A 23,257-nucleotide genomic window follows, 5' to 3' on the forward strand; every position below is an offset into this window, starting at 1 on the left:
ATTATTATTTATTTATATTTTGTACAGGAAAAGTTGAGATTAACACTGTTTATTGTTTATTAGAGAAATTTAGTTGAGGTTGTATCAGCTGTAGGCAGACTGATAGAACCTAAACGCAAGCCAAATACTAAGTTTGGTGATCGCGCTTTCGGAGTATCTGGGCCGAAGGCTTGGAATAAACTCCCTCCGGAACTAAGATCCATAACAAGTCCAACAGAATTCTGGGCTAAACTAAAAACTTACCTTTTTTAGCTGTCATACCCTTAAATTAAACATACCATTCTTAGAGAAAGTCCAGTTATATTCAATTTTCCAATTATGTCCTAAATCCTTTATCTAAATTTCGCTAATAAACAATTAGATAATGTTAATTAAGTGTTAATCTCAAGTGACCTACCAGGTAAGTATTGTAATGTATATTATCTCCGTAAATAGTTAGTAATGTTATAACATAGATCACTGTAGAAATGTATTATAAATTTGTTCAGCACCCTTGAGGTGATTTTGCACAAAAACGGAGCTATAAAATTCATCCAATTATTATTATTATTATTATTATTAATGTTCGCACGCACATAATTGTACCACATTTATTTGGAAATTCTATTAATTATTCCGGTATTTATTTAATAATATAAATTTATGTTCTTTAATGAGCGTGTTTGTGATGAGATGAAAAGTAAATTTAATTAATTTAATTAGCTGTACAACAGTACAAGGTTTTGATCAGGATTCATCTTCTTGTAAGCATAACGGCATAATATCACAAAAAATAAATCACAACACTTTGAATATTGGATTAATTTACTTTACTTTAAAAACTGATATGCAATATAACAGCAACTGATATACAAAATATATATAAACTTTTTTTAGGTGTCATTGCCCGAAATAAACTTTCGGCTCATGTCAGCAATCGTCAGACTGGTGACCTAAACAAGATTACAACTCCCGACAATACGTTCTGTGTTGCCTTGAAATTCGGTGGAGATTAACAGTAGGTAATTAATCAGTTAAAAATTTTCACACTAACTACCCACATAATTAGTTCTTCAAGGCCCTATGATAAGATCACCGAACATTGTTTTAGGATATATTTATTAACCACATGTGTGTACGTAAGAGAATAATAGAGAAGCGCCCTTGAGGAAATTTTTCACAAAAATGGCGCTATTACATTTACTACCCAACTATTATTATTTACTTTAATGGGTTGGTACCAAAGATATTTATACTTGTGTAGTGGTACGCCACTACTTCATTCAAACGGAATTCTAGAAGTTTCGGCTTTTCCAAACAAGCTTCTTGGATGTTCTTTTATTCTTTTTAATTTTGTTATATATATACATAGCAACCAAATTGTTCGAGAAGCTTCTTTACCTTATAAAAGCGGCAGCGTGAAGGAACTCGCCAGGTGAGTGGTTCATTTATGCTTGCCAGTATTCCGTCTCCAAACCGTCAACCAAGTACTACCGCGTTAGGGAACATTGGCCTAGATATCGCAAGCATTCTGTAGTATTGTGAATAGTAAACGAGACTTTTATTTGTACACCAAGATGACTACACTTGTAATCATTTGTCACAAAAAGGCGCAATACAAATGATATTCTTATTATTATTACTATTTAATTTTTCAAGGAAACGGTGCTATATAAATCAGCCAAATATTATTATTATATATAGGTATCGCAGCGAATGTTGAGTCGAAAGCGAGTCAACGGTATGTCTCTCAGTGACTTTTCTCATGCACCAATACACACAATTAATGACGGGTTATTTTTCAGGTCAGCGGTACTGAAAATTTTCCCCATGGACGCTGTACAAATATATAATAAAATTCTACAATGATCTATCTTATTACCAACTAGGTCAAACTAGCGACTTATAATATTTTCTTAGGCGGATCCGCGCCCCTTTTGGAGCTGTAAGTCTCTAATAGCTGGGTAATATATTATGTACCCATTTGAGATAAAAATGTGGGGCGCAAAGAATTCCGTTCTATTTAAATAAATAATAGGTAGAGTTAAATTCAGTAAATATAAATGATTCCTACTTAATGGTACAGAAGAATCTAGAAAATGAAAAATAAAATCCGATTATTTTAACATGCCACCGTTCATACAATGGCGCCTATGAACTGAATGACGCAATATTATATATATTCCGATGTTGCAACAGATAGAAGCGAAGTGATGTCACTATTATTTAGGTAGATAAACCTACCTACCCACATACTACAAATCAACAACAAACATGTTTTTTCAACTGATGAAAGAGAAGATGTATTGTACTTTTTAAAAACAAAAACATAATAGGGTATTTTCACAAATTTTGAATACCATTGAAAAGTGTGGTTAGGACGGGTTGTTTCGGAGGATTTGAACAATTCATCAAATTTCAATGCTGATTTCCGGGTTCTGTGAAAGTCCTATTCAAGTTCTGTTATTATATCATTATAGGCTAGTTGCTTGACAGAACTGAAATAAAAACAGAACTTGATAAAATCTTTCACAGAACCTGAAAATTAACTTCGAAATTTGAAGAATTGTTCAAATTCTCCGAAACAACCCGTCCTTTAAAGTTTAAGTTTCTGATTATGATTATGCTACAAATATGTAATTAAAATATTTTCATTCATAATTATTAAATTCAAAAAGTAAAGGTTCGAACTGAATGCAACATATCGTTATGATATGAAAACGGCTGTCACTCGGCGTGACGTCAACGCCGCCGAATTCACGAATAACAGAGTATGATGGGCGATAGTAGTTGGTTGAGGTCATAGTGGAATTCCAAAGTTGTTCAGCCAGTCGAAGGCATCGGGAGTCACTTCAGTCAGCTCAGATGACGTTCCATTGGGAAACTGAGATGGAGCACGAGGAACTAAGGTAACCACGTCTATCGAACGTTTTATTATTATATTTTCTTAATTGCCAGGTACTTCCCAAGCATTATCTTCAACATCTACTATTACGTTACACGCACAACGTACATCATTTGAGAATTCCGTAGTACCACAGCCTCTGAGCAGATGGATATTCACATTATCTCGTGCCTCGTGCTGGCACTGTTGGTGGACGGGGTGGACACTTTCGTTGCAGCAGCTGGTCCAGTTTCTTCACCACCTAGGAATCTTGCTTGCAGAGTCTCCATCTTCTATTTTCGTGTCACCTGTTCCTGTACTTCAATTTACTTATCTTGACTTCACTTTATTTTTGTAATATTTATATTTTTTGTAATACCTGCATCAACTGTAAAGCGCCCCTGAGGTGATAACTCACAAAATAAATAAATAAATTAAATTAAATTAAAAAACAACTGAAATGGCAGTAAGATGGAGGGAAACGTTTGTAATTTTTTCCAATCCATTTCGATATTTGCACATTTTTATTACAAAATTAACCATTCTATTCATTATAAACCTTTATTATAATATAGCCTAAGTACATAATCTATTGATTTAAGGGTTACCTTAGAAGGCCTTACCATTTATGCCTCTCGTCAATTTTTTTATGTAAATAGTAGAATTGTCATCGGCGTTTTTTTTAAATTGAAGAAAAAATTGTATCAAACAATAAACTTGAACTAAATAAATACAAAACAAAAAGTTTTGGCATTTTTACAAAATAAATAAATCGATTCAGTTGCTGTGGTCAGTTTTAGTCAAAATAACTTCGTATGGGATGGGTTAGGTTAGGTTAGGTTAGGTTAGGTAAGGTTGGGAGGGGATGGACTAACAGCCTTCGATTTCATCACTGTGCTGAATGCTTCACAGTTATTATATCATGTCTAGTCTAAAGCCCAGACCCAGACGAATATATTTCGGTGCTATTTTTTTGTTATGGCAAGCCTGGCTGAATAATGACTCGGATTAAATGCTAGCAATTATTTCTTCGCATAGCTGTACTCCATAGATGTAGCATAGGTAGGTACCTACCCGACTTATTATTGAGGTAGGAACCATAATCTATAAAGTTGAATCAACAAATTGTATGATGTTTATATCAAACATTGTTAATTTAGACACAATCTGGGAAAATAAGCCTCTCTTAGCACAAATCACTCGAACCCACGGTGAAATTTATTAAAAAAATAAATATAAATAGGTATACTTACAAAAATTAAAAAAATAATGATACCTTAATTTCGGCCTTATTTTCAAAGTAAGATAATAAAGCTAAAAGTAATAAATAAAGCTAAAAGCAATGTTAATATTGCATACACATTTGGTTATAATCTTTAAAATTAACCCTCATAATCAAATAGTGATTACCCCCCTTACTAATAAACGCGTTTTATATTTGAATAAAAATGGTTGTTTAGAAGTTTAAATAAATTAAAACGCGTTTATTAGTGACGCCCTTGATATGTTAACCACTGGAGCTGTCTGATGTACATAATCAATGTCAGCCTTTAGATATCCAGTTATATATTTTTTTTATTTCTAGTGAGTTGTTCATTTTTCAAGTTGTCCAAATATTGTGGTGATCCTGGGATATATTGTTTTCGATTTCTTCTGATTCGGCAACTTTTTCCTTTCGATAGCTGGACACCACGATGATTAAATAAAGATTGATAGCTAAAAAAGAAGAAAAAATAAGTTAATTGTTGTCTACTTCACAAACATACATTATTGCATTTTTTAAGCTGGAAGGAGATTATTGTTGCATTATTTGGATATTAGGACCAAGCAAGTCTCTTGCTGGAAACAAATTTTCGATAGTTATAATTATTTTATTTATTATTCATAATAAATAAAGTAATGAATAAAAATTTAAAAGTAATGAAATTTCGATAGAAGTGAGTTTAGAGACATCTATAAAACTATGATCGAAACGTCACGGTGAGATAAAAATGAATAAGTTTGACAACAGATGTCACTCATATCGCATGAACGGATGAGGGTGCGATTGAGGAAATAACACAAAATTAGTGAGGTTAATAATAATTAAAAAAGATAATAAATATTTATAAATCTTTTGTCATCTTTACCTATCGCAATTGATCCAAAAAATAAAATTAAACAAGCGATATCCGTAACTCCTTGGTAGATCAACAGTCCGGTCTCAGTTATCAATACTCCACTGTAGAGGAATAGTATAGTTATCGATATGGTCACCCATGTGAGTATGAAATTTAGAAGGCCCTGAAACATATAGAAGAGAAAAATTTAATTATCCACACCCTTAATAAATCTTTGGCAGTTGTTTTTCCAAATAAATCACAGCAGCGGAACTGCCCCCTGATGATTTTCTAAGGTTTATTTAGAAAATTAACCATGTAGTTGCAAATAAAGCGATAAGATATTCACTTGGTCTTTACATTATGTTGAATGCATTAACATCCAAGTTTCTGATAAATGTATACATAGTTTAAGACAAAAGACTGAACGGGGCCTGTACGACGTACGCAATAGGGGTATTTTGCCAGACAGAAGGGAGTGGAGAAGGGATGGATATGGGGTAGAGGAAGGTTGGGCAGTACCTTACAATTCATATCTTGTCAAAAAACATGAATAAATCCATTTCAATCCACATTTTGATAAAATCCAAAAATCAAAAAATAAGATAAACTAAGAGGCAGAGAGGAGAGACCATCACTCAACTCCATCTTGGCACACGCTCCTTGCTTCATTCATATTCAAATTTATTGATCGTATCTTACGTACCTACTCTTGACATGACCCGACTCAAGTGTTTGATGCACTCTGCACCATGTCTTTCTAGGGCATACCAATTTCTACCATTCATTTTACATTCTCAATGCATTCCTTTCTTCATGTATCCACTCCACATGTTCAAATCATCTAAGCGTACCTTTTTTAATCTTGCTCACTACGCTTTCTTTAGTGTTGCATTATGTCCACGTCGTTCACATTTTTAACCTTCCAGCGGGCGCGTTGAGAAATTTCCCTTGAGTGGGCGCTTGTCGTAAATTTTACGTCATCAAGTTTTCTCCATGTAAGTGGTGTCTTCTTTATACAAACGTTAGGGAATTTCTTTAAGGATATGAAAAATCATAATAGGCAGTACTTAAAAAAAAAAAATTGACTTTCTTAAAAAAAACGAAGCAACACTCTCAACATGTTAATATTTCAAAACAAAATATTGTATCGACCTACTTAGTCAGAATCAATATTCTCATCCTTACAATTGTTACAAACCACCTCAACTGAAGAATGGTTTTTGCATGTAAAGGACTGGCAACGGCAACACTTCATTGATGCTGAGGATCTTTTCTTATCCAGTGCACATAACCGACAAACACCGCATTTTGGAAAGCTTCTGTTTTCTTCTTCTGTTATCGGTTCAACTGCCCTACCGTAATTCACTTTGAGAAAAGCATTTATATCTTGCGGTAAATGTTTGACATTTGATTTGACTCTAGCATAGCTCGAAGCTCGATGCTTACAACTAAGTCGCAAGAGTTGGGGAAGCGATAAAGCGCGTTTGTCGTAAATTTTACAACTGGAAGGTTAACATCCAATTTCTTCAGCAATCGAACATATATATTCAGATTCAGCACGTTAAGGCAATTTTCATAATATCTTTCCGCTGAAGATAGTGAATTCCTGATTCAAGAAGGTAGCCGTTAGACAGTGACGTTTATTTGAATAAATGGTATAATTCCTTATCGGTAATAAGAGAAATTGAAGGTATTTAAGTACCTTCTTAAAAATCTTATGCATTCAGATGAAATCATTGGTTTTGATTTATTAAATATAGAGAAAATTAGAAACAAACCTTTTTGAAAGCTATGACTACTAACTGTTAACAGAAGTTATAGTATATGTACATTTTTTTTTTTTAACTAATTTCCGATTTTATGTCCAGGTTAAATCTTCCCCATAGAAAAAACTAAACCCTTCCACACACTTTTCCACAAATGATCATCTAGTCAATCAACATTATGCAAGTGCATTATATAAGCAAAATAAATACAAGAACAACACGTCAACTCACTAGAGATCAAATGGGAAAATAATTCACCGACTCCAGATATTTTCATATCAGAGGGTTCGGCTCGGTAGAACTCCTAACAGGGCCTATAAATCCTACTGATCCCTCAACATAAATATTTAAAAAATGTTTCGTTTTCCTACATGTATTCAAAATGACCGACTTTTACATCTTTATAAATAATTTTTTTGATAAATCTAATGCGCCTAAATTTTTAATGAAAGAGCTAGGTATAATGCCAGTAGCCGAAATAACGAATGATAATATTTTTATAGTCTGAGAATGCCAAATTTTTATGAATTATTATTAACTAGTAATAATTATATTTACCCTGAAAACACTTATAATAAGGACGACTCCAAGTGTTATTTGTGTCAGTCCGGCCAAAATGTAAGTTCCAATGATTCCAGTACTAATCAGCACCTCATCGGGAGTGGCATCTTTATTCTGCGATAGTAGAGACAAAATTGATGCAAATATCGTCAGCAGACCGCTACCCTGAAACAATTAAACAAGTGTGTTTTAGTATGCATGGCCCGGTTCTCCCACGGGTACTCCGGTACTCGGTGAGCTAGGGAACCCGCTTGCACAGCGCGGCTGTAAACTGTGCGCCCTGAAGGTTAAGTTTAGTCTTATGAAATGAAACACACGATACCGTCACCTCCGTGCTAAAGTTGAGAATCCGCCATTTTCGTCAAAATGACTTGTTGATGATACGCACTGTTGCAAATCAACTAAATTCTATCTCCAGCGATTACGGTGGTATCCAACTTATAAAATTGGCGAACCTTAATTATATTGCGTGTAATTGGAATCGCCCCATGGGAATTTACAAAAAAGTAGTACAAACGACTTGCGAATCTGACATATAAAATACAATCAAATATTTTAATAAATAGTTTGTTTGTTCTCCTGAAAACTTGACTTTTTGCAAATTAACAACTATGGCATACAGGTGACGAAACAATACCAAATACCATAGCATTTACAAAGTTTGTAGATGTATGTCAGATTATTTTAAGGATTGCTGTGTAGAAATGAAATCCCTGAAGTGTATGTGTGGTTAAAGGTAAAACCATGTATGGTCGTGTGAGAAATGTAGAGATTCGCAAAGAATGCGAGGCCGATGTAAGCCAATGAGTAAGATTAAAAAGAAAGATTTAAAGGGACGATTTGATGGTTTGGGCATGTAAATAGAATTAAAGAAGAAAGGAGCGATGACACAAACAAAATTGAGATTGTTTTAACGGGTACCAGAGCATCATTTTCGATTTCTGTTTAATGATTAATTAGATTTTCGATATCTGTTTAGTGATTGATTAGATTTTAGATTGAATCTCAGATTTCATAATACTTCCACTAAATATCTCAGATTTCATAATACTTCCACAAAGAATCTCAATCTCAATCAAAGAATCAAAGAATCAAACAAAGAATCACAATCAGAATAATAGAAGAGTATGTATGATACGATGTATGAATGTGAATGAGGCAAGAAGTGTGTGCCAAGACCGAGTTGTTTGGCGGTCCGTCCTCTCTGCCTACCCCTGCGGGAAACGGCGTGATGGTTAGTTAGTTAGTTAAGAATCTCAGATTTCATAATACTTCAATAAAGAATCTTAGATTTCATAATATTTCTACAAAGAATCTCAGATTTGAAGATACGTCCACAAAAAATTGTGCCGTGGGTATAACTTTATCTTAAAACGTTATGTTAGTTTCTCAAATAAAAAACTTATATTGTCAATATTTTGTTTTGATTCTCTCTTTCCTCTGAGGATAGGGTGTGGTGAATCTGTAGTAAAACCATATATGATCGCGTGAGAATTATGGAGATTCATATAGAATGCAAGGTTGATTTTATTTAAAATTTTTATTTAAAAAAAAAAAATTTACCTAATTTACAGAAAATATAGTAATTATTTAACCTAATTTTAAACATAAGATGTACCACCATAGTAAAGTTAGGCTTGTGTGTATGGAGAATGTGTCATTTTGTTCGTTGTGTTTTAAGTAATATGCCAAATTATTTAGTTTATATTTTCAGCGGGTTATTTAACGTGAAGTTTTAAACATTTGTTTTTATATTTCTTTCTGGCAGTGAATTAAAAATAAAATTCTCTAAGATATTTATGGTTGCATTGTCCAATTGTTTTTTTACATTTCGGAGTTGGGAGTATTGACGTTTGTCTGAGTAATCTATTATTTTTAAACGGTGCATTTTTATTTCGAATATTATCTTTTTAAATTTGTAATGTTACATGATAGAACTATAATTTGTGTAATTTTCTGACTTTAAATTCTTTAAACAGAATTCAAAGGTTGATGTATGAGTAATGAGTAAGATTAAGGGGAATATTAGACGGTTTGGGTATGTGGAGCGAATGGATGACGGAAGGAGTGTTAGGCATCGACCAAATAGGATGTGTTAGGTGTATATATTAAGCGGATGTGAATGTTAGAAGAAGTTCGGGATGCCCGAGGATGGTATGGTACGATCAAGTGAACCGAATAGTTGAGTTGAGCCATGTCAAGAGTCAGAATATCAGAAGAGTATGTATGAGATACTGTAAGATGATAGAATTGTTTGGCGGTTCCTCCTCTCTGCCTACCCCTGTAGTAAACAGCGTGATGGTTAGATAAATATGTAGTTAGTTATAAGAAAGAGTTTTTCTAGGATACAACGTTAAAATTAACATTCTAAGACCTCCATGAAGAAGCGGTAATTTTTGGATTTGTAATCGGAGTGTTTGTGGGTTCTTAATCGAACGTTGGCAAGTAAAATCACATGTATATTTTATGAGTTATTTCTCAACGAATTAAAAAGAAAAATCGCAGAATATTGCAGAGTGAAGAATATATTTTTTTATTTATCTTTACTTTGCTTGAAACGGTTTTACCCATGCTCGGTGACGTTATCTGAATAACCAGGATTATCTCGTGCATTCTCATTTCCTTCGGCTGGGAATCCATTATGCACACGAAAAAAGATAAACTTCACAATTTTTTTCAACAAAATTCAAAGTTTCTTAATTTTTCACAATGTCTCTCATCAAAACCGTAAGAATAGTGAAATCCAAAATGATATTTCTGTACATAAAAATCTTGTAAGTTACATAATGTTATCTATATGGCCTTGTAAATTAAGATACCATTCCTATTCAATTTAAACAAGCTAAAATGGAATTAATGTCATTAGTGGGGTAAAAGACTTAGACTTACGATTTCTATCCATCCAATGATGAAGGTTCCCCTTTCCAAAGTACACCCGCAGCAACATTGGCGCACTTTTGGAAGTCTCAAACATGAAACCATTTTCCCAAAATATCTGAAAATAATAACATTTAAATGTTGAACAATGCCATGACTGGTTGTTGGTATCCCGAATCGGGGAAATACCTAAATTACAGCGGAATTATGGTATCTTGAATGAGGGTACACATTTGGCGATCAGGTGAGAGGCACGAAATAAAAGACGTTTCGTGAAGGTCACAGTGTTTATTGGTGAGTCAGGTAGCCGTGATGAGAGTTGACGTAGGACAGATGTATTCACCGGATGCTGGCTGTGATGGCAGGTCGACTAAGGTCGACAAAGGTATGGTACAGTTGGACTATGGTTTCCCGAATTGGAGTAATTCTATATTACAGTGGGACTACGGTATCCCGAATAGGGGTAAACATATATTACAGTGGGACTACGGTATCCCGAATTGGGCTAACCCTATATTACAGTGGAACTACGGTATCCCGAATTTGGGTAAAGCTATGGTACAGTGGGACTACGGTTTCCCGAATTGGGGTAATGCTATGGTACAGTGGGTTTACGGTATCCTGAATTGGGGTAAACCAATATTACAGTGGAACTACGGTATCCCGAATTGGGGTAAACCAATATTACAGTGGAACTACGGTATCCCGAATTGGGGTAAACCAATATTACAGTGGAACTACGGTATCTCGAATTGGGGTAAACCAATATTACAGTGGAACTACGGTATCCCGAATTGGGGTAAACCAATATTACAGTGGAACTACGGTATCCCGAATTGGGGTAAACCAATATTACAGTGGAACTACGGTATCCCGAATTGGGGTAAACCAATATTACAGTGGAACTACGGTATCTCGAATTGGGGTAAACCAATATTACAGTGGAACTACAGTATCCCGAATTGGGGTAAACCAATATTACAGTGGAACTACGGTATCCTGAATTGGGGTAGTACTTAAGTTGAGAAGCTAATTGGGGGTAGGTAGGAGAAGAAGTTGAGAACTAGGAAAGTCACCAGAGCGCTAGTGAGAGCACCCAGGTCTCTGAAATATGCCCCAATTATAATGGATATCTATTAATATTTTGTGAAATAACACATCCAATCTCACAGGTCTCACATTTTATTGTTGATTAATGGTTATTTGTTCTATGACGAGTTTGTCATCTACCCCAGCGGTTCCCAAAGTAGGTTCTGAGCGGTCATTAAAGATGCGCGACGGTTTACCAAATCCACTATTTCAGATGTCAGACATAAAATCTAATTCAAGACCAATACAGTTTTATCCCAAGATTGATGAAATTTTGCACACTTGACCTTCAAAATAAGATGAAAGTCTCTGTCTGCAAGAGAAAAAACACTCTATCAGTACAAAGGAAATAAAAGGAAAATTACTGAATAAAAACGACATCATTTTGTGGTTCAATCGCGATGGGATAAAAAATTAATCTTCGGCGCTTTTTTTCAGGCCGCCAGGTTTTGCATGCTAAAGATATCCGTTTTAAATAAGACTCAAATATTTCAGGACCAAATATTGTTTTTTTTTTCTTTCTTTCAGTTGACGTTGGATTGAAATTTAACATTCAATATTTCTGTATGAAATGACAGTATTTTGAGGCGGTTTTCTGGAGATCTACGATTGATGATGTTTCCGTTTTAATAAATACATGTTTGTCAACTAAATATTTTTCCTTCCAAGTAATAAAAATGACACTTGGTTTAAACGAAGAAAAGAAATTCAGAGAACGCAAAATTTTGGCTTGTGGCGCATTCTGCAGTGTGTTTTTAAATGTTAAAATTCGTAAGCCTTTATGTTCTTTAAGCCCCCTTGAGGTGATTTTGCACAAAAACGGCGCTATACAAGTCATACAATTATTATTATTTAAATTTTAGGATGATAAAAACAAACGGATTTTCTGGTTTGACCTCAATGTAGAAAAATTTCGCATTCAGTCCAATTTTGGAAACTACGTTTGGTAAATATGAAGATTTAATTTTTAAGAATAATAAGTAATTTGGGAATATTAAGTCCTTGGAAATTGGATTTCTACGTGATAAAAATATACCGTATATATAGGTTTGACATTGGAGCAAAATATACCGTATATATAGGTTTGACATTGGAACAAGATGGTTATATTATAGGTTTGAAATTGGAACAAAATATACCGTATGTATAGGTTTGACATTGGAAAAAAATGTACCGTATATATAGGTTTGACATTGGAACAAGATGATTAAAATGACAGCACTTTGTTGTTTCGCTTTAAATCATTTAAAGTAAAGTTTTACCATGATTTCCGGAATACTGTATTGAGTTAATAACAAATGTTTCGCAAAAAGAAATATTAAAAAAACAGGGTTTCGAAATTTTTTTGGTATATCCACAGTCTTAAATGTTCTAGTAAAAACATTTTATACATATTAGTTAACGAGAATGTAATACAAATTTCAAAACACATTTCAATCTTATCTGATAATATAATGTTAGATGTATCATAATATTCACCATACTACTAAACTAAAAAACACATTCACTTATCTCGGTGATTATCCATATTATAATTCACTATATTTAAACGATTATCAATGATTTACCTATATAAAACACAATTAAAAAATATTTAACTAAAGGTGAGAAAATCACCTCAAAGGCGCGAATTCATTTCTATTTACAGCGTGAACACTAGACACAACACTTTTCAGACCAGAGTCTAGCTTTGACATCATATTTTTTTTAGTTTAGGTCCCACGAGAATCGTAATCTGGGGAACATATTGATTTTGATATAATTTATTATCGTAGCCGAGATAGCGGAATGAAATGCGCATTTGTAAGACTGATAAGGTATAATATGTTGATAAAAAACTATACACATATTATATTATTTGTGTATTGTTCCACTTAGTTGAAATACCTTATAGTATTTCAATAGTTATGTAAAATAAAATAAATAAGATAACTACGAATACGAAATTTATAAGTTAGTGCTGTGGCTGAATATACATCAGCGGTAGTATCGAGTCTGCTCGATGGCACTGACTTGATCCTTGATATCCGTCGCGTGCCAAGACCTAATCTATTGTCCGCGGCTTTTATAAAAATGTCACCCGTAAGCAAATCCAGACCCTTCCACAGCTCGCAACATCTCGGCATGTTTCTTAGCTTAATTATGCATTGAATATATGAAAATGACCAATTTACTGTCACTGAATCTTGTGACCAACAGAATAAATGGGCGAACAGGTTCCTTACCACATTCACAGATAAATACGTTTTATCAAAAATTTGTCGTATTGCGTAATGTCAGCATTTGTATTGGTGCATTTTGTAACCTGCGAAAAGTTTACGTAATCTAATGAAGGGTGTGGAGTAGGTACGGGATGAGGGGGTATTGGAAAATCCTAGCTTGAGTCGCTGGAAGTTCCATCATGAATAGCGTAACACTTTTTACATAATAATCCGCTTAAATCGGATTACAATAATTTTCAGTGTCAAAGCTTTCATTTTGAATGGCATGATCACGAACTAATTGATTGTTAAAACTCATGGAAAGTTCTAACGATGTATTAAAAATGATCGTTAAAAATTAGCTTTTAAATATCTAAAGTGTCCTTAAACATTACATAATAATGTTACATACTTGCTTACATCATGTAATCATGTAAGTCAGATGTCACTATTTCAAATTAATTCATCTAAATCGATAGACGTAATCAAAAACCATTCTAGATCCATTAGCTAAGGTACAAATAGCTGTTGTAAGAGTAATTGGTAAAAAACCTTACAAGTATCCATCGACAGCCTTATTCAAGGAAACAAAACCTTACAAGTATCCATCGACAGCCTTATTCAAGGAAACAAAACCTTACAAGTATCCATCGACAGCCTTATTCAAGGAAACAAAACCACTGAATATAAGGCAGATCTATACACATGCACTTATTATTGTACTATACCAGAGGTTCCCAAAGTGGTCTATATGGACCCCCAGGAGTCGATATCGGCTTGTTGGTGGTCCATATCAGCGAGAAAAAAATTTAGCGGTCCACAAGATTCAAATGGGGGTACATACTAGCCGACCCCCATTTATCTCAAGTCAACATTTAGAAAGTGTTTTAGTGTAAATGACACAATACACCTAACACAGTTTACGCAATACTATATAATAGATTGAGAAATTACTTACTTGATATTTGTATTTTAATATTTCGTAAAGTTGTTTATTGAGATATATAAACAGAGTAATACGTTCCTTTTCTCGTCAGAATTAATATATTGAAGGAAAACATTGAACATCGGAAGCCGCGAATTTTCCTAGATCCCCAACTTGTTTTTGAAAAACGTCCAGGGAAACGTTTATCAACATTTAAATGTACTTCACACAGACTTAAAAACTAAGTTTGAGGACATTTTGAGGATGGAAATGGAGCGTCGAAGAATCGAAAATCATGTGACAAGAAGAAATGACCGAAATAAGCACTGACAAAGAACTTAAGGGGCAATTATGTAGGGCTAGCTACAGGAAGAAATTCCCGTTGCTTATCCTGCTTCATTTTCATTTGGTGTAATACTTCGCAAGGGCACCCCTGTCTGCCCAATGTATGGTTGTTGGACAGGCAAGGGAAGGGAATCTTTTTACGAAAAAATAAACGATTATCATATGGAACGTTAATAGTTTTAGGAAAATTCAATATTCGACAGGCAGAGGGTCTACGGAAAAAAAATATTTGGCAAGTGGTCTACGGGGCAAAAAATTTTGGAAACTCTGTACTATACGAACAATCCCAAGCTTCACAGTATTGTAGATCACAGTTAAACAACAAGACTAAGAACTTCGTAAATTCCTAGCGCCTAAGGTATATAATGGATTCAAACAGCAACAGCAATATAAAATGGACCCTCTTAAATTACAGTATGGCTGATAGAAAGTGACAGAACAGAATCGTAACACTTCCTGAATAATATCATGGTCTGACTGCATTGAAAACTGGACTGGAATGATGACTGGACTAGATAGGACTAGACTTGAAGGCTGTAGAAGCAGATTGAGAGTCTGCTGTTATGAAACATGACGTCTCCGTAGGAACCCAAATCCGTTATTTATGTTATTTACATTAATTTTGTTATTATTATTATTATTGTTAAGGTTTTTATAATATTATTATTATTTTTATATTATTTTATATATATATGTAGCGCCCTTGAGGTGATTTTGAACCAAAATGGCGCTATACAAACCATTCAAATATTATTATAAATATATGTGTGTTATAGGTTCTATGTTACCACCATTTGCCTAGTTCGGGGTATTTAAAAAAAAGAAAGAAGAAAAAACAAACCAAAAAACAAAATTTAAAAATCCACATCTATGGTAATACCTTTGAATCATGCACAAGTTCTGCTAGAAACAATCAAGATTTCCACATTATTTCAGATCATTTCCAAATCAACATCAATAAATAGAAACACCGAAATTATAATAACTTGTGTTCAAAAGCATTGCAGACTACTTAAGAGCATATAAATTGGGCATTAAGTAATGGTGTTTGAAAGAGAGAGTACGAAAACAGTGTGCAATATAGCTGTGAATGAGGAATACTTGGAGCAGGTGGATGAGTTTGTGTATTTAGGAAGCATGTTTACGAGAGTTGGAAAGGCTGAGAGAGATATTGAAAGAAGAGTAAATGCAGGTAACTCCATTAATGAAGGACAGAACGCAGTTGGCGCTAACAAAAAATTGTCCAAAGAAGCGAAGTTAGCAGTCCACAATGGAGTGCTGGTACCTACCCTGATGTATGGAAGTGAGGCATGGAACTGGCAAAGAAAGGATGAAAGTAAATTGAATGCTGTTGAAATGAGATCCCTGAGGCGTATGTGTGGTAAAACCATGTATGATCTTGTGAGGAATGTAGAGATCCGCAAAGAGTGCAAAGCTGATGTAAGCGTAATGTGTAAGATCAAGAAAGGGACGCTTAGATAGTTTGGGCATGTAGAGCGAATGAGCGAAGAAAGGAGTGTAAGGAGAATATACGATGCAAATGTGAATGGTAGCAGAAGTCGGGGACGCCCGAGGAAGACATGGCACGATCAAGTGAATCAGATACTTGAGTCGGGCCATGTAAAGAGTCATAGTAATAGAAGAGTATGTATGAGAAGATGTATGAATGTGAATGAGGCAAGGAGCGTGTGCCAAGACCGAGTTGTTTGGCGGTCCGTCCTCTCTGTCTACCCCTGCGGGGAAACGATGTGATGGTTAGTTAGTTAGTTTCGTTAAATTGAGCATTTTTTATAAAAAAATGTATTTAAATGTAATGCGGAGAGACTGAAAAGTAATATGAGTAAAAGCTTGATAAAAAATAGGTTAGGAAATTGACTTAGGCCATCTTACAATTTATCCGGTAAAATAAACCAAACCTAAATTGGGATAACTACAGGGTAACAAAATTATCTTTTGTTTTCAAAACTTCCACAAAATGTCAACATCGTTCCCAATTACAAAAAATAATGATTACATGATGCCAAAAACTTTTTATGTATTTTTCAATAAGATCACCCTGAAATATACGGGTAAATGCTACCTACCATTGATAATGAATACTTAACATTATTCTCCAATTAGCAACGGATAATCTTGAAAAATGAAACGTGTTTTTATTCTATATGAGATTTTTTAAATAAAATCTGATGAAAGCTACGTTTTTAACCGCAAATTAACTTGCTAATTCATTCTACTCTTCTCGACTGGACGGGCGACTTTCTACCACTGTGATATAACAAAAAGTAACGATTTATGAAATAATATTATTGAATTGAAATGAAATAATTGTTATAAATTAATGTAAAAAAATAAGCCAATGAAAAACAAGTCATTTTCTTTCAAAGAAAAATTGAAACCAAAATGACATTAATTATCTAAATAATTGTGTTCACTTCGCTGTTCTCTTTGTGTCCTTATTATTAGCTGTAAACTATAAACACAGTCGGAATAAACAGTCTATTAAGTCGGGTTTGAAATATTCGTGAAATTTCCTTGACATCACTATAATATTATTACTTTTACGTATAAATATGATCATGGTCGGGAACAGATCGCTTTGAGGATTTAACCGTACATTGAATCACGAACAAAACAAACAAAATCACAGCTTCACAATCCATAATATAGGTGACATAACTAAATTAAATACCGTTTAGACGTATGTTTGCACTGCTGCCCCAGGGGCAACATTGAGTTCTCGTGAGAAGTTTACATCACATCACATAACCTTATTCACACCTCGTGGGGTAGTAACCTAACCCACTAGTGACGTTAAGGGCGTGAGCACACAGAGAGCGGTCAGAGTTCTGCGTTCTAGTGACCGTTGACCGCTCAAGAGTTCCAACGCACACAAGCGGCGTTAAAATTCTCGCGTTTTAGTTTCGTTTGGGTCTTTGCATATGCAACATGTCACTAGAAAGTTCATCATCCGTGAAAATATAAAGTCACATAGAAAACATATATCCGATGAAATCATTGAAAATATGGTAATAACTATTACAAAAAAACCTTTCATTTTAAAAAGAAATTTCACAAACTTGTGAAATGTAATTTTTTTGTAAGAAGGTTATGAGTTCTAGAAAATGTTCTCGTTTAGCCCTCTTATAAAGAGCTCTTTTGTCATATTCAGATATATTTTTCTTAAACAACATTAGGAGAAATATTACTTAGATATGTCTAGGTACCAGTGTTGTAAAAGGTGTTTACTCGAGGATCATGTAATTATAAAATGGTTAATTTTAAATAAACAATACAAAGAAAAAAACGGAGAGACACGTCCTGCAGCTGCACTTGTAAATTCAATTTGGAAATACTCGTATATCCATTTACTAATAGTAGTGGTGGTGTGTGGGGTTGAAAAGTCGGGAGGCACTGCGTATATATTATATATACTTATCTATTCATACCCCTTTAGCGAAAGATTAAATCAAGGCATTGAAATTCCATGGCTACAAAAAAATCGGTGATTTAATCAAATGCAAGGTGATCCGACCGCTACAACATGGACAAGTGTTATGGTGGTAGAAAAATTCAAAACAATCTAATAATAAGCTATCAATTCAATAAAAATATACATTTTTAAATCGTAAATGATCGGTGTTACATACTTCGGAAGTGTTGTGAACACGTGACCATGTCAGCTTGTTTCATTTCGATTCCATGGGACTTCCCACCCTTCGCCTTCGCCTACATGAAATCAGCGGTTCTCGGAGGCGGGTTGTACGTCTGCCTCACTTCGTACAGCGTACATTTGTGCTGCGTTGAAATCCACAAGCGGCCGGCCGGTATGATGAGTAACATATTAATAATAATATTTGGATGATTTGTATAGCGGTTTTTTTGTGCAAAATCACCTCAAGGGCGCTGTACAAATATATAATACATTTCTACAATGATCTATGTTATTACTAACTATTTATGGAGATAATATACAGGAATGATTTATTTAATTTAAGGGTATGACAGCTTAAAAATGTAAGTTTTTAGTTTAGATCTGAATTCTGTTGGACTTGTTATGGATCTTAGTTCCGCAAGGAGTTTATTCCAAGCCTTCGGCCAGATACTCCGAAAGCGTGATCACCACTTAGTATTTGGCTTGCGCTTAGGTTCTATCGGTCTGCCTACAGACAACCAGTCCTAGTGAACACACAAACATGTAAGCGAGTAATATTTAAATTTAACTAACTTTAAGGCTTGTGCTATGTTTGGAAGTATGGTGTATCTTTTTCCCCCTTTCTCCTCTGATATACCTCCTAGTATACAGTGTATACTGAGAAGTTCAGTAACAGTATTTCGTTATAATAACCCTCGAATATGTGCTCACGTAATGGATAGGTACCTAATTAATTAAAGCAATTTATTATTTTAAAACAAAATATTTGTGAAGATTGACTAATCAAAAATTGTTTGATAACATTAAGACGCGAAATGACAGCCGATAAGGAACAATGAAAAAAATGGTGGCAAACTCATTTATCTAGATATCGGAATTGGAGAAGCAGTCGATTTAAAATTAGTGTGAATTAATTTTTAAAATATAAATTAAAAATAATGGACGAAAGCGACATCTCTGGTCAGTTTTGGATAGATTTAGCTCTGCAGGTGAGTGATGAAGAATTCCAGTCACCTTTGCATTGATCAGTTGGATTCATCCGGATTGTATCATTTGTCAAAAGAGGTCTATTTAAGACTAAAATGATTAAAATATTTTTGTCACAATAATGTGGCAGTACGTTGGAATTACAAATGTGCTAATTCATCATTATTAAAAATTCTACTCTCTTGAGAGCTGGTTGACATATTATAATCTCATAGTGCGAATGCAAATATATTATTGTGCTGATCTGCCGTCTGCTGTCGAATTTGAAGATCAAGGAGTGGAACTCAATTGCGAGTGCTATTTTCTGGTGAGTCTTTCTGTATATATGGTATTTTGGTGGCTGGTTTATAAGTGTTACTTCTCCTGCAGAGTGAATTCAATGATCAATCCATTTTTTTATAGGGAATTAAAATATTCCCTGATGGTCTGTGCTATTTACAAGCCAGATTATCACCAGGAATAATAGAAAGATATTTTCCTCTCAAAAAATATACTTAAAATTTTAAAGGCAGCCCATCCACCATTTTTATTCATCCCAGTATCCTGTACGTAAAACATAAAAATTACTTGAGAACCCACCCTTTTCATGTATCAAACATTGTTGAAACTTCCTATTTTACAAAAAGTACATGGTGTCTGAAGAAAACAAAACTCTAACGGCGAGTCTGTGATTTTTGTGATCATTATTGATCCACAGTGAGGATAAAAAACGCTACAAATACAAACAAAATAAGAAAAAGAGGAACAAGAAAACCATTTAAAATATCGGATAAGTTGCGAGGGAAGTTGTCATCTTCTGAATTTGATGATTGATATGGAAAAATATTTTTCGTAACCAATGTTGAATAATTCTCAATCCTTTTATTTGAAGAAATTGTTGTTTTTAATTCAGACGATTAGGGATAAAACTCATAACAAAGCAAATAGTTGTATGTGGAATAAAACAGTCGGTGCCAGGGGGCAAATGAAGTGGCTTCAAACCCCTGAAGTGGATGGGGGATAATGTTACAGATATGATCTAACAACTGTGCAGGCCAATATATAATTATTACAACAACCAACTCCTAGGTATGGTTAGTTCTACAAAAAATTTAAAACCTTTATTAAATTAATTATTTAATTAAAAATCATTAAACATGGATTTTGGTATTCATACAACAATAAGAAAATCGTTCTCGTAAATTTATCATATTTATATTTTATTTTGTGAAATTCTCGTCATCAATCTTTCTGGTTATTAGACATCGGACTCCCGATGGGGGTTTTGATTTATTGCTTGACAAGTGCCAAGTGTCGGGCGCAAGGCTAGGAATTTATTTTTGTAACCAATTCCAACCGGTATATTTTTTCCGCACATTTCTCGGATCAAATGCAAGTGATCTGATTTTAATGAGTGAGTGCAAATGACATAGGTACATAGCGAGAGCGAGCACACAGGTTATACACGTGCGATTTAAAAAAAATTACGGCTCAAAGGCAAACATGTAGAAGATGCAGTAATTATATGAGAATAATGATTCTGTGAAAATATAAAACGCATCACCAATTCGTACCTCGATATGTCAAGCAACAAATCAAAACCTCCGTCGAGAGTCCGAGCCCTACTTGTTATGCTTTTGTCGACTCCCACACTCAGATTGCGTGTGAAGCCTGAACACAATAGTGAGAATGAGACGACTATAGTTTGAGCAATGACCAATCGCGTATCCTACCCATACCTCATACCTTTTCCCTTACTATAACTTCATTTCCTCAAAAAAGCCCTACACACAATGTCTCCAAATATTGAGAAAAGATTATTTTTTTTGCATTCAGGGCCTCCTGTGTGGAGTTAATGTAAAAAAGACGGGAAGGACTAAGGACTGGAGGCAGATGGGCAATTCTTTTCTAATATCTTTGATAAATAATGATCAGTTTATCTGATTTTTGCGTTTCCACGGATGGTTGAATAGAAAGCAATTATTCGTCATTTTGAAACCCAACTTTGCCGTGTTAAAGTATTTGCGAAACGGTAACGAAATGTATTCGTTGCCGATAATTTATCGAAAACAAAACACCTGCCATTTCCCTTGCGCCCTGTTCCCAGTCAAGCGATTATTTATTTACAATATTTATTCTTGTGATGGCTGCGTAGCCGGGAACACCAAAACCCTCTTATGTGCTAACACAGCACGTGAATATTATAAATTAAAGGTTATGTCAAATAATACCACACATAAGGTACCTACCTACAGCTGCCAGCAGGTATCAAAGTTTAGTCGACAACTGAGGAGGTGACCGTGAATTTATATATTGGGTTGAGAGACGTTTATGTGGCTTTCTGTTGGCTTGGATAAAAATAGAGCAAGAATTGTAGAAAAGCTTAGCAATAAGGACCTACGCACCTACAGCCTTACTAAAGAGAAACCACTTTTTGTTACACATTGTATAAAGAATGAAAATGTTAAGATTCGAGTTGGTACTAATAAATAAATATCTTTAATTTTTTTTTACTAGGCAACAAATAATAACCGGAAACCACGGTTGACAGCTGGTTTTGTGTATCCTTGAAATATCTTCACTAATCGTGTTTCGTTCATAAAATTGTAAATTTACTATTATATTCGTATAATTTAATATACCTATTTACAACTTAGGGCCCGTTTCCACTTCCGTTTTCAAATCGGAGGCGGGTCCCGTTTTAAAAACGGATGCTTTAAGACCCTGTTCACACTTTCGTTTTAAAAACGGATCCGTTTTAAAACCGGATCATACTCTACGAAAACAAATGATTGTCGATTCAACCAAAACATTTTATTTGCTCATTATTCAGTAATGGTGCGCAATCGACGACGATGAAGCTCTTGTTGTCATGTGGTACTTATTAAAAAGAAGAAAAAAAAGGGAAAAGAAAATTTCGGGTACACCAAAATTTTCAAAAATACACCCAGATTTTCTGTAGGAATTTTCCAAGTGTTAATTGGTGAGTTGGGAAGTGATGAACTAAAGTTCTTTAATTATTTTAGAATAATAATGATTGGATTATTTATATAGCGCCGTTTTCACCGTGAGAAAATCACCTCAAGGGCGCTTAGTGGGAGAATGTCTATCACTTCCTTTAAACATCTACTGAAATGAGTTTCAGAGAGCTTAACATATCAAAATACAAAATTGAGAGAGTGCATTTGTCCTGAAGAAAGGCTATCGATATTTTAAAGTAAGAAAAAAATAACAACTCAAATATTGTTTATTATGTGTTTATTAAACTAATACGCTCTTCCGTGCATCGTGCATCTCATTAAAGCTTTAAAATTAAAAAAAAAGTAAACTTTAAAAAAATATATATAAATTTTGCTATACAAAAGTTGTGTACGCCAAGTGTTTTGTTTTTATTTAGTTAAAAATAAAATATTACTATACTCTTTCTTCGACCAGTGGTATTAAATTTTCGGGATTTATTTCCTTATCCATTATTGTAGTTTTAATTTATTTACTTAACAAAATAACCAAATACAAGCACGCAGCGTGCCTGCTTCCTTGCGACTGGGAGCGGGCGGGGAGGGGTCGGGGTGTGGCGGGGACTCTGCCCGAACGACTAGACGACAAGTGTGAAGAGCTCCATACAAAACTATGAACGAGCGTGTTCCGACACGATTTGAAAACGGACGCGCTGCGCTGGCGATCCATCCGACAAAAAATGTCGGATCCGTTTTCAAATCGTGTCGGACAAGTGTGAACAGCTCCATACATCCACTACAGCCACTAGGGCATCCGTTTTTAAAACGGGACCCGCCTCCGTTTTTAAAACGGAAGTGGGAACGGGCCCTTATTTGTGCTATTTTTCGTCAGTTTAAGACAAGTAATTATATACCAATAGCATTTGTAAAATCTTCTTTCGTGTTATGTCATA

At 34.4% G+C, this 23,257-nt stretch overlaps 1 protein-coding gene across 2 annotated transcripts; it reads right to left on the reverse strand.

The window, feature by feature from the left end:
- Positions 1 to 4,151: 4,151 nt before the first annotated feature.
- LOC149415412 (uncharacterized) lies at positions 4,152 to 12,939 on the reverse strand. 2 transcript variants are annotated; one of them, XM_089642728.1, is made up of 5 exons: positions 12,827 to 12,939; positions 10,182 to 10,287; positions 7,290 to 7,457; positions 4,993 to 5,146; positions 4,152 to 4,579 (listed from the first exon to the last, which is right to left on the reverse strand). In XM_089642728.1, the coding sequence occupies exons 2-5, from the start codon at positions 10,272 to 10,274 to the stop codon at positions 4,464 to 4,466; spliced, it is 531 nt and encodes a 176-aa protein (XP_089498854.1). In that variant the 5' UTR covers positions 10,275 to 10,287; positions 12,827 to 12,939; the 3' UTR covers positions 4,152 to 4,463. The 2 variants fall into 2 exon arrangements, with proteins under 2 accessions (XP_089498854.1, XP_089498853.1); XM_089642727.1 differs by having other exon boundaries at positions 12,738 to 12,930.
- Positions 12,940 to 23,257: the final 10,318 nt, after the last annotated feature.

Source organism: Hesperophylax consimilis, chromosome 18 (assembly GCF_061612785.1).
Source record: "Hesperophylax consimilis isolate HC1 chromosome 18, BYU_Hcon_1.0, whole genome shotgun sequence".
Classification (NCBI taxonomy): domain Eukaryota; kingdom Metazoa; phylum Arthropoda; class Insecta; order Trichoptera; family Limnephilidae; genus Hesperophylax; species Hesperophylax consimilis.

Bases quoted from the DNA above. Each gene is read 5' to 3' on its own strand.
- LOC149415412 (XM_089642728.1), bottom strand. From the start codon at position 10,274: ATGGTTTCATGTTTGAGACTTCCAAAAGTGCGCCAATGTTGCTGCGGG. The intron at 5,147-7,289 runs GTAAATATAATT...TATATGTTTCAG, and splicing joins TTATTATAAGTGTTTTCAGG to GGCCTTCTAAATTTCATACT. The intron at 4,580-4,992 runs GTAAAGATGACA...CTTCTTTTTTAG, and splicing joins TTTTGGATCAATTGCGATAG to CTATCAATCTTTATTTAATC.